The following is a 12,934-nucleotide window of genomic DNA, read 5'->3' as shown; positions in this document are numbered from 1 at the left end:
TTCTCACCTAGTCATAAATCTATTCTTGAGTACAAGCTGAGTCTCATCACAGCACTAGTATTATCAGTTGATCTGAACTTTTCAAAACAAAGTACTATGACAAAAAACAAGACTGAATTAATATTTGATATAATCAGAAAATTTCATGAACATTTTGTACCTTTTAAAAACCAAACTAATCCCTAAATTGAAAAATTTTAAGGCTAGGCCAAGAAGTCATTAATTAATGTTCAGTCGTTGCCTTTTATTAAGCAAAGCTGAACTCATAGTAGAGTCTTGGAACCCGGTCATCTGGTTTAATCTACTCAGAATTATAGTGAATAATAATAATTTTTAAAATGCTCTATATATTTTATTTTTAAATATATATTTAAAATCCCTAAGCAACATGTTAGCCCCAAGGTAACAAGAGTTATTCAACTGACAATTTGAGCAGAATCCTTAAAAAGTTGAGTAATAAAACCCTACATTATATTTTTCTATTTACCTAGGGACACATAACCTAATAGAGAACACCCCCCCAGGCTCTATAAACAAAGGACATAGATACATACAATGTGGAGAAAATTGTATTCTCTTAGCAAATACTAGAGTTATTCTTACTCATATAACAAAAGAACACCGCTAAACAGGCATTCCAAGAAGGGTGGATACTGGTAACTAGAGGACCTTTGATGACCACTGAGATAATAGGTTTGGTTTTAAACATTTGGGAGAAAAATCTAGAGTAGACTTGCATTAGAGATAAGAAATCTAAAGGCTGAAGGGAAATCCAGAGAGAAAAAAATATATAGTGAGAGACCGCAAGCTCCTTGGGGAAGGTGGGGAAAAGGAACGTTAACAAACAGCACAGGTCACAGTGGATAATATGGCAATATTCAAATTACTTGCAGTGGGATGTAGAGGGTAAACTCTCTACTGCTACCAAATCTTTATATTCTACATTGCTCACTAATGCTTACATATGTATGGACTTTGTCCTCAAAGATAAGGACAAATGGTCAGCTGACTTCTGGAATGCACATTTATGGAACAATAGAGTATTAAGCAATATACTGCATACCTGGGGTTCAAATAAGAAATGCTAACCCTTGCAGCTACATCTCTATAAAGGACAATTTAGGCTACACCAACTACACTTAATTTCCCAAGCTATGTGAAATAGTAATAAATTCTAGTTTGTAATCCAAGGCAGCCATGTCAAAGTTATCTATGGTAATGAGAAATAAGCACATTAACAAAACTGTAGCAAATCTGTAAAAAAAAAAAAAAAAAAGGCTAATCTTTGGAAATTTTTCTCCCATTTGAAGCTGAAATTTCCCACTGATTGTTGCTTTAAAAATGATTAGAGCCACACATGGTGGCACATGCCTGTAGTCCCAGTGCTTTGGGAGACTGAGGTGGGAGGACCACTTGAGGGCAGTTCAAGACCAGCCTGGGCAAAATAGCGTGACCCTGTAAAAATGATTAGCAGGGCATAGTGGTGCATGCCTGTAGTCCTAGCTACTCAGGAGGCTGAGGAAGGAGGACTGCTTGGGCCCATGAATTTGAAGCTGCAGTGACCTATAATGGTGCCACTGCACTCCAGCCTGGGCAACAGAGTAAGACTCTGTCCCTAAAAAAATAAAAATAATAAAACACTACTCAAATTTATAGGTACAAATTTGATTTTGATAACTTGCATAATGAATCAGAGCCAAAATGTAGAAATGATTTGTGTAAACCTATTTTACAAATGAGAAGGTGCAGAGAAACAGAATAATTTGCCCAAGGTTACAAAGCTGGTTCAGCAGTAAGGCTAAGAATAAGACTTAGGTTTCTGGACTTACACTCCAATTCTCCTACATGTGCTATCCTGTATACTTGCAAATGAGGTAATGAAAATCTAAATGTGTAGGCTTTTTAAAGACAACATACAAGATAGGGAAGACTGTCACAGAACAAAACTAAAACTTCCCTCAGCGCCATATCTTCTTCTGCCTACAAGTCTATATATTTTCTTTTCTAAATCTCTAAAACTGCCAAAGATAAATGACCTTAAAAAAAAAAAAAGGAAGAAGAGAAAAGAAAGAAATCTAAAATTTTTCTTTTTTGTCTGGGACTGAAAGAAAACAACAGTGAACTAACTGTAATTCCTAGCAAAGCCAATTTCAGATACTTAGGCTAAATAAAGTGTAAAAATGAACAGAGAAAAATAAGATGACTTTTTTTTTTTAATTCAGAAGTTAAAAAGAGGGAGACTCAGTATTCATTAGCTCAAAATTAGAAACTAACCAAGATATGAAATGACACTGAATGAATAAAACAATTGCAGACTGTCAATTAAAAAAGAGATACTCTGAAAATAGTTTCATGGAAATGAAAAGCAATTTACTGAACTGAAAATTGCAATAGAGACAATGAATGGCAGATTGGATACTACAGAAAAAAAAAGATCAATAAATGAGTGAATCATTTCAATGAATTCTTTCATAACCCTCTCCTCCTACTTTTCTGCTGTAATAGGACTCTGTCCTCTCACTGATGATAAATCCTCTACTAGACTAGCTTTGGTGCCCATGTTTCAAAGGAGTCTTAAATGACTTACAGTTTTTTCAGGAATCTTACACTATTTTCCTTTTTCTCCTTTTTATCAACATTTCTCTGTTGGAGTGTCACTTTTAAAGCCACAAGTGTCACCCATGTTACCCATTAAAAATAACTTTTCATGTGACTTATTCCCCTCGAGCTACCCACGTGCCTCTCTTCTCTTTACAGTTAAACTTCTTAAAAAAAAATGGTGATGCTCCAAAAGGCTGTCTGGCCATTCTACCAAATCAAGTTCCTCCAAGTCACTTAATCTAAGGGACATTTTTAGCCCTCCTCTAATTGGCTGCTCACAGAAGCATTCAACTATAACACTCCCTCCAGAAACACTCTTCCCATTGGCCTTTCATTATGCTACACACACACTCCCAGCTTTCTTCCTACCCCTAAGCTTTTCCGTCGTCTCCTTTGCAGGCTCATTTTCATCTCCCAAGCCATTAAACATTGGCATTCCTCAAGAGTTACATGTAGGCCCTTTTCCCATTCTATGCTGCCTCCCTGAGCACTCTCACATATCTGCAGCTTTTACCAGTGAATGGCACCATCATCCACCAAGGTGAATACAAACCAAGAACATTCACTGGGTGCGGTGTTGCATACTTGTAGTCCCAACTACTTGGAGGCTGGGGCGGTAAGATTGCTTGAATCCAGGAGTTCAAGACCAGCCTAGGCAATACAGCAAGACCCCAACTCAGAAAAAGAAACAGAAACTAAGGATATCTTTGATACCTCTCTCTACCTCATCTCCCATCAGTCCATCATCAAATCCCATGGGTTATATGCTTCCTAAGCATTCTCAAATCTGTCCACTTTTTTCTACCAATGCCCTAGTCTCAAGCTACCATCATTCTTACTGCAGAATACTAGCTTCTTTAGTCTCTTCACGTGGATCCTGGCATCCCTCTAATTCATTCTCCAAACTGCAGCCTAAGTAAATCTTTCAAAATACAAATTTCACCATATCACTTCTGTACTAAAAGTTTCTCAATGGCTTTCCACTGCTGGGGGTAGGAGGTGGATAAATAACTGCTTAATATGGCTCACATGAAGGCCCTGGGTAGTCAAGCCCCTACGTACCTTCTCTAGCCTCATCTCACTTCATACTGTCCCTTCCCCTACATTCTCTACTCCAACCACAGGGCTTTCTTACAGTACCTAGTACTCATCACACTTCCCTCTTCCAAATATATAAACAAATGTTACTTTCTCTACCTTAACAGCTATTCTTTCATGTCTTAGATAATTCCCACTCATTCCTGAGATCTCAACTCAAGCATCAATTCTCCAAAGGAGCCTCCTTTGAGTTCCCTAGGTCAACTCCCCTAGCACAGAGTATACAGTAGATCATTAATAAATATGTGCTGAATAAACTCAAAGAAAAATCAGATGCAAATAACTCATTAACAAGGAGAGTGCACCCAAAAAGTAAATATGCATATAAAAAACAAGACTTTCTGAAGGAGAAACAGAGAAGCTATCATCAAAGAAATGAGAAGAAAGTATTCCTCAGTTGAAGCCTTTTCAAAATTAACAAGCTCACTGAATTAATTGCTAAAAACCCACTCCTAGTTGTTCACAACTATAGAAATGCAAGGAAAAGAAAAAAAATACTATAATGCAAGGTTCTAGACAAAAACATGAGCAATCATAAAAGGGAAGAGTATCAAATTGATATCAGCCATCTCAACTGCAAAACTGAATCCAAAAGATATTAGAGAATAAACCAAGTTCTAAGAGTAAAGGTTCATGAAACTAGAATAATGTATGACCAAACTGATAATGGGTATGGATAAAAAGAGCATATGAGTGTACACTTTGTGTCCTCTCTTTTTTTTTTTTTTTTTGAGACAGAGTCTCACTCTGTCACCCAGGCTGGGGTGTGGCGGCATGATTTCGGCTCCTGGATTCAAGTGATTCTGCGCCTCAGCCTCCCAAGTACCTGGGATTACAGGCATGCGCCACCACGCCCAGTTAATTTTTTGTATTTTTAGTAGAGATGGGGATTCATCATGTTGGCCATGCTGGTCTCAAACTCCTGACTTCAAGTGATCCCCCTGCCTTGGCCTCTCAAAGTGCTGAAATTACAGGCATGAGCCACCACACCAGCCTCCTGTGTGTCTTAAAATGTCTTCCACCCTCATCCCCCCAACACTCCCCCTAATGTACACACATTCCTGGATACAAAGTATACACTCATACCATCTTTATAAAAAACTTCTGAGAAAAAATTCCAGCCAAGCAAGTATCTATTCATTATATTTCAAAACCAAGTTCATCTCTATATGACTTTTCATTAGTTTAACTCTAATAACATGATAAAAAAAAGAAGTAACCTGAATTTGTAAAAATCACACATCTAGAAAAACAAAATCAGGAATATAAAGTAAAAAGAACTTAGACTTGCCCAATTATCCAATAATAGGGAGACACTTCATGTCACATGACACATCAACATCAAAGCACATATGAAACATCAAAAAAAAAAAGGAAATACCTGTCACCACAAGATTAAAGTTAAAAGTTATAGGTCTATCCAATATGCGATGCTGGACAAGTCCTTTGGCTTAATGTCTAACTTTCCTCATCAATAAATAAGCAACCTTGATTATTCGTCAATTACCTTGTTCTGAGAAATGTATAAAACATTACATGAGAAGACTAAAGTTCTAGGAATACCTGGGTAAACATCATTAGTAAAGTAATACTTTAATCTAAAATCATGTGGATGGAATTCCCATTAAAAAAAAAAAACCTCTTATTCTCAATATCAAGATTATAAGAGACACACAAAATTATTTTACTACAGCAAGACCAGCTTGTAAGAAATGAAAAGAAAAAAGCAGCTACAAACTAGGACTACAAGCTGATAACCTGATAACCTGATAACCTGAATTTGACCTTCACGTATTTCCTCTCCCCAGAACAACATACATTCTCGAGTCCCTAGCAATCCTTATTGACCACATCCAATTCAATTCACATACTTTTCCACCACGGCATCAGAGTTTGCATCATTCGGTAAAGAGGACAGTATCTGTGATTCTAACAAACAGCACAATCTATGAGGCTTTACTCTAATCCAATTTTTGACTAATATGTCTGCCTCACTCTAAAGTAGCAAAACAAAATGATACCTAGTAGGCTGAATAATGACTCCCAAAGATACCAGTCCTAATCCTATAAATGTTACCTTATTTGGAAAAAAAAGGCTTTGCAGATGTGATTAAGAATCTTGAGATGGAGAGAGGATCCTGGATTATCCAGAGACCTCTAAATGAACTCACATGTCCTTAGAATAGAGAGTCAGGGGAAGATCTGACACACACAGAGAAGGTAATGTGAAAACAGAGCAGACACAGATTTGAAAACGCTGGTCTTAAAGATTGGAGTGATGTGGCTACCAGGCAAGTGATGAGGCTGAAAGCCACTGGAAGGTGAAAAAAAGCAAGAAACAGATTCCTCCTTAAAGCCTCGGGAGTGAGCACATTCTTGGTGACACCCTGATTTTGTCCCCGTGAAAATGATATTGAACTTGTGGCCTCCAGAACTGTGAGAATAAATCTGTACTGTTTTAAGCCACCAAGTTCGTGATAATTTGTTATAGCAGCCATGGAAATTAGCAGAATGCCCAATAGTCAAGTTCTTCTGTTGGGAAAGAAAATCTGCCAAACTTGTAAAGATGAAAATGTGCAGTAATTTCAACAAGCATCAAGAGAAAAATCAAGAGAGACAAAGTTTCTTACCTGTAACAGGTTAATAGGACCAAATCCCTATCATTTCTCTCAAACATAATGAAATATGATAACTAAAACAATTTAATATAATTCAGCCTGTTAAATTCCAAGGGGGAAAGAGGTAATGGTATCCTAGTATAATGGCAGAACAGGCAAGGAGTATCTAGTTATACTATTTTTGGGCAAACAACAGAGAAAACTGCCACCCTTTAAGTAAAAAAGCAGAAACAAAATTTATGGAACCCATACAAAAATTCTGAAATAAAAAAGTAACTAAAAAAGTACTCAAGAACATGATGTCACAGTCTAAAAGATTTACCTTAGAAAACTAGGTGACAACTTACATATAAGAAAGTTTTTAAAAACCTAATTTGTGAAATAGGGATGAAAAGAAACCAGAATATAAAAAGTATCAACAGAGCTTTTAAAAAAAGATATTTGAGAGAAAAAATATCATTGCAGTATTTTAAATGTCATGAAAAGCAATAATGAGGAATGAAGACACTACAGCAAACAATCTGCAAGGGGTAGAAACGAACAGGACAAAAATCATCCAGTATGCAAGTAAGCATAAAGAAACAAGTAGACTGGAGAAAAGATATAAACAATGCAGATCCAACAGCTTAATTAGTGCATTGTAAATAAGAAAACCAAATAATGGAAGAAAAATTAAATTTCAAAGGCAGAAGAAATAAATCATAAACTAAGGACTGAACTTGGTGAGTGAATGGCGTTTATCAAGTACTAGATACATTTAGTCGAAACTGACCAATACCGAAGCATAATTTGAAGATTATAAATTTTAAGAATACAATTCAGACAAAATAAACATGCCATCGGCTTGGGCGCGATGGCTCACGCCTATAATCCCAGCACTTTGGGAGGCCGAGGCAGAAGGATCACCTGAGGTCAGGAGTTCGAGATCAGCCTGGCCAACATGACAAAACTCTATCTCTACTAAAAATATAAAAATTAGCCAGGCATGATAATGCATGCCTGTAATCCCAGCTACTTGGGAGGTTGAGGTAGGAGAATCGCTTGAACCCAGGAGGCAGAGGCTGCAGTGAGCCTAGATCACACCATTGCACTCCAGCCTGGGTGACAGAGCAAGACTGTCTCAAATAAAAAAAATAAAATAAACATGCCAAAAAAGAAAAAGAAAAAAGAAATCAGGCTGGCCCCAGACTTCTTTGCAGCATCAGATGATAGGCAATGACGTAATGCCTATAAACGTTGAGGATAAAGAGGTTTTATTCCAAGAATACTATGACCAGCAAGGTTGTCATTTATATGTAAAGGCAATAGGAAGACATGATCAAATATGCCAGCACTAAAGTAGTGTTATCCATGTTTCATTTCTGAAAAATAAACTATTTAAAGATAGATTCATGCAATCAAGAGACTAATCAAAACCAAGAAACTCAAAAATAAAGATGTCAGTATAAAAGTACTTCGTTGTGGTCAAAATACACTAGGCAAAAAAGACACCAAGAATTGCAATTTCAATTTCAGACAAAGTAAATCACAAGGAATAAAGCAATAAACAGATTAAGAGTCATGTTTTAAATTGGTAAAAGATGTGGTCCAAAATTTCAAGACTATATATTCTGTTCAAACACACTTAAAACATTAATTGAAAAATCAAATAATTATTGGATTATATGTTGGAAAGAAAAGCTTATAGATTTCTAACACACTCCCCCATCCTACCCCACAGAGATTTCTAACACACTCCCCCATCCTACCCCACAGACCAAAAAAAAAAAAAAAAAAAAGAAAATGAAATAATGAAATGACACATCTGACTTAATACATTAATAGTAGATATTGACAATGTGTAAAGAAAGAAGAAAACCTCAAACGTGGAAACTGCTTAAAAAGTAAGCTCCTACACCAGTTTTTTGCATTGAGTTTATATATTTCTACAATTACAGAATATTTAGAAACAATAATGAGAAAAATCTCCTATCAAATTCTGAGATGTGACCAAACCTTATTAAGAAAACTCACCTTTAAGCTAGCAATAGTGTGTTGAAAATAGAAAAAAAAAAAGAAAATTCACACTTAGTTAAAAAAATCAATATACTAAAGAAAATCAGTATACTAAATATTCAACCTAAAAAGAAAAATGAACCACACACACATACAAAATAAAATAAAAGCTGAAGGAATATATTAGGTAAAATTACAGCACATGTTATATGTGAAAAAAATAAAATAGGTAAGCCACTAAATAGTCTAACTAAAAAAATTATTTAAAATTAGAAGCCAAACAGGCTATACTCACCTCACAAATAGAATTTTATTGTTGTAAAATAAATCACTCTGTACAATTCTCTGTTAATAAATTTGTATGAAGGAAAGTAACAGTTCTTGGAAAACAAATTATTTTTTTTCAATTAGTGCTAGAGTGAAGACCAGAAACCTGGAACAATATGAGAAAGTTATTAAAGAACTATCCCTCAAAAAACTCCAGAGCTCATGAAAAACAAAATGCAAAAAGACTAAAGAACCACTCCAGGTTAAAGGAGACCAAGGAGATCACAACAAACTGTAATATGTGATTACGGACTGGCTTGGATGAAGACAAAGGGTGAAGGAATGGGGAGGGGAAGATTGTTATAAACGACATTACTGGGACAACTGATAAAATCTGACTATGGGTTGTATATTAGATAATAGTATTGTATGAATGTTAAATTTCCTAAATTTGATAATTGAACTACGGTTATTTAAGAGAAAGTGATAGTCCTTGTTCTCAGGGGACACATATTTAAATATTTAAGAGTAAAGGTTCATGATGTCCGTACTGAGTCTTAAATGGTTCAGCAAAACTAAAAAATAACAAAATGTGCGTGTGCATGCCAAGAGACTATGAATACATATATGCACATACACAGGGAAAAAAGTCTGTAAAACTAATGTGGAAAAATGTTAATAATTGGCCATTTAAATAAATATGGAAGTTCACTGTACTATTTTTGCAAATTTTAAATTTGGATTGTTCTCAAAATAAGCTATTAAAAATAAAAGTGCATCAGGCAAGACTATTTCAAAACAAGATCCTTCAAGCCCTAAGGAAACATGTAACTCTCAAATTACCTAAATTATCTAGAGATTACAGGAAAAAAATGTCCAATTCTTTTTACAAACCTATCATAATCCTTCTATAAAATTTGACAAAGACAGCACTAAAAAAATAAAACTATAGTCCAAACATACTTATTAATACAGATGCAAAAAAATCAGTAAAATATATATTACAAATCACCAAATAGGGTTCATTTTAGGAACGTAACAATGAGCCATCATTAGGCAGCTAATACAAGTCATCTTTTTAAAAGTTAAAAACAATCCATATGATCATCTCATCATATTCTAAGAGGGATTTGATAAAATTTATTCCTTAATATAATACTTACTTCAAGCCAAAGAGGAAATCTCAGTACTAGAACAATTCCCAGGAAAGAAAAAAGAACAAGGACACCAACTCTTACCCTGTAACTCAGCAATGTCTAGAAATAATGGTTATTGAGATAAGCCAAGGCTAACAAAAAAAGGCATAAAATTATAAGGAGATCAATTATCTGCAGTTAATGACTATATGATGGCAAACTCAAAATCTGAAATGATAGGGAAAAAATACTCAATAAGATTCTTTGATTATAGAAAATCATATATGAAAATGATTAACAGTAATCAGTTAAAACAGAAATAAAAGTATATCTAAATAAATAACAAGAAATAGAACCTTTTTAAGAAGAGGGCTTCAGAATAAAACACACTTCTTTTTCTTGGATAGGAAGATTCAAAATTGCGAAGATGGTTGTCCTCCCTTTATTAATCTATACATTCAATATAATCACAACTGGACCTTTTTGTTCCCAGACCTTGATTAAATCATTTCAAAATACATATGAATAAATGTGAATAGCCAAAACATTCTTAAAATCATGAGAATCTGCAATACCTGATATTTAAACTTGATTTCAAATTATAGTATTTAAGAGGCAATACTAATGCAGGAATAAATTTATCAGTGGAATAGAACTGAGAATCCAGAAAGAGCTCTCTGGGAACAGAGATTCAATAATGGGTGTCTGAAAGCTGATCTTTTCCACTCCTGCCCTCCAGTGGTGGGTAGTTGAATCCCTACAACATCACACCTTAAAATAAATACCAACAGATTAAAGATTGAAGTCTGAAGTATTAACAATAAAAGGATACCAGTAGAGGTAGGCAAATATTTCTGTAATCTTATGGTAGGAAAGGACTTTCTAAGGATGACAAGAAAAGACTGACTCCAAAGGAATAAGAAAAAGTGACTCCAGAGAAAAAAAACTTCTACACTATAAAATAAAGCTCATTAATCTGAAAAGCAAACGTCTTTTAGGCATCTGCAATATATACACAAAAGTTAACATTACTACAATATACAAACAGCTATTTTAAAAGACAATAAAAATGAACACTTTAAAGGAAAAGAAATGGGCAATGAATGTGAACAGGCAATTAAATAAATAAAAGAATATAAATGGGTAATAAATATATGGAGCAATGACCAACCCTGCTAGCTATTAAACACAAATTTGTTTTTTATACATTACCTTCTCAAAGATTAAAAAATTATAATACCCAATATTGGCAAAGGAATAAAAAAAATACCTCTCATAAGTAGGAAACTAGTATCTTTCTGAAGGGTATGTAGGATATACATTGATTTTAAACATTGACTTCTGCTATGATTTGAATGTCACCTCCAAAACTCATGTTGAAATTGATTTGTCATTGTGACAGTAATAACCAGTGAGTCCATAAAAAGTAACTGGGTGATGAAGGCTCTGCCCTCATGAATTGAGTAATGCCCTTCTCTTAGGAGTGAGTTCCTGGTAAAATCAAGTCTGGCCCCATCTTGCCCTTGTTTGCGCTTGTGCTCTCTTGCATTCCTGCCTTCCACCACAGGATGATAGAGCAAGAAGGCCCTCACCAGATGCAGCCCCTCAATCTCAGACTTACTAGCCTCAGAACCGAGAGCTATATAAACTTCTATTATAATAAATTACCCAGTCTGTGATATTCTGTGATAGCAACACAAAATGGACTAACTTCCAACCAAATGGATTTGTATATTCACTTTTGAAATGTATCTCTGTTCCAAACATTTCAATGTATGTTAAATATATATTAACTATACAAACAAAATATTTAAAAAATACCAAGCCACTGAACTCTTTAAATACAAAGCAGTTTTTGAAGCTAAAACTGTGAGCCTTCTGGGCTCAAGTAACACAGATGGCCAAAAGTCCACATCCTGTAGGGATAGTGGCAGGGACTAAAAAGGTACCCATGCACAGCTGGGATAGAACTCAGGCTCATTGCTTGAAACCAATACCTAGGGTGGAGAGGCTCTTCCAACCTATAAAAGGAGCCACAAAAAGCTACTACTAACCATTGCATGGGGCTATGGTTTAGATGAAATTATGTGTCCAGTGAGAAGAAATATAGATCTTAGTTTGTGTCTTATTCTTGGAAAGAGAAGCCTGATCCTGATGTTACCAAGAATCAAGGGAATCAAGTCTCCAATATAAAGATGTGGTTTTAGACAGAGATGTAGGTGCATGTAAAAACACTGGATAAGAAGAGTGAAAAAGAAAACAAAACAAAAACTTCCAGTCAATAGGAGACTGCAAAAGCAAACTCAAAACACACAAAGAAAACTAAAGTAAGATGGACAGCCAATAAAATCAACAACTGTAATTCATTCTAGAAGAAAAAATAACAATCTGAAAATAATTTCAAATGTTAAAAGGAAGCCACAATAGCCATTAAGGGGAGAAAAATTAAAAATAGGCAGAAATCAAACCAGAATACGTGGCTATTAGAGAGACAGCCTGAATATTTTTAAAAAATTCGCTGGAACTGAGGCCACATAAACTCTAGCTGGACAAAATCAAAGTGTGAATTAGTAAATTAGAAAGTGATACTGAGGAACCACCTAGAACATAATACAGAGACGAAGAAGGAATATTGGAAAATGAATATTCAAAGATATGAAGGCTAAGGAATTTTCTAGAAACAAAAAAAGATATGAATCTTCCCATCAACAATGTATTTCAAAGAGGAGCTATGGATAAAACAACATACTTAAGCATATCATAGAAATGTGTTTAGAATATCAAGTAAGGCAAAATAAAACAAATATTAACATGTCACACTTATAATATGCAAGGCTCTGTTCTAAGTGCTTTAAAACTTAATCCTCATTACAACCCTATGACACAGACACAATTTTATATCCATTTTGAACTTGCCCAAGGTCACACAGTTAAGTAGTGGTGACATAATAAAGAAATCTTTTAAAAAACTACCAGAAAAAAAAAATTACATACAGAAGCATAACAATTAGGCAGAGACCAGACTTCTCAGAGATCCAAGTTTGCCAAGTTTCACAAGACAATGAAATAATATACTGAGGGTGCTAATGGGAGGAAACCTATCAACCAAGAATTCTCTATCTAGCTGAAAAACAAAGTAATGCATAAAATATACTTTCACACAAAAACTAAGGACATTTACAAGCCAGCCTCTTACTAAAAGGATTACTAAAGGATGTA

The 12,934-nt window shown here is 34.8% G+C and overlaps 1 protein-coding gene across 5 annotated transcripts in view; it reads right to left on the bottom strand.

Annotated features, from left to right (window-relative positions):
* Positions 1-12,934, bottom strand: part of PPM1A (protein phosphatase, Mg2+/Mn2+ dependent 1A) — a 47,064-nt gene that overhangs the window by 15,900 nt on the left and 18,230 nt on the right. The window contains exon 4 of one of the 5 annotated variants that reach the window (XM_054449210.2): positions 8-94. The exons of the other annotated variants lie outside the window; for them this stretch is intronic. Coding sequence (XP_054305185.1) covers positions 8-15 — 8 coding nt within the window. The 5' untranslated portion in view covers positions 16-94. The remainder of the gene's footprint in view (positions 1-7; positions 95-12,934) is intronic. 5 annotated transcript variants of the gene reach the window in all.

Source organism: Pongo pygmaeus, chromosome 15 (assembly GCF_028885625.2).
Source record: "Pongo pygmaeus isolate AG05252 chromosome 15, NHGRI_mPonPyg2-v2.0_pri, whole genome shotgun sequence".
Lineage (NCBI taxonomy): Eukaryota > Metazoa > Chordata > Mammalia > Primates > Hominidae > Pongo > Pongo pygmaeus.
Note: the sequence above shows the minus strand (reverse complement) of the source record. Positions and strands in the feature narration are given on the sequence as shown.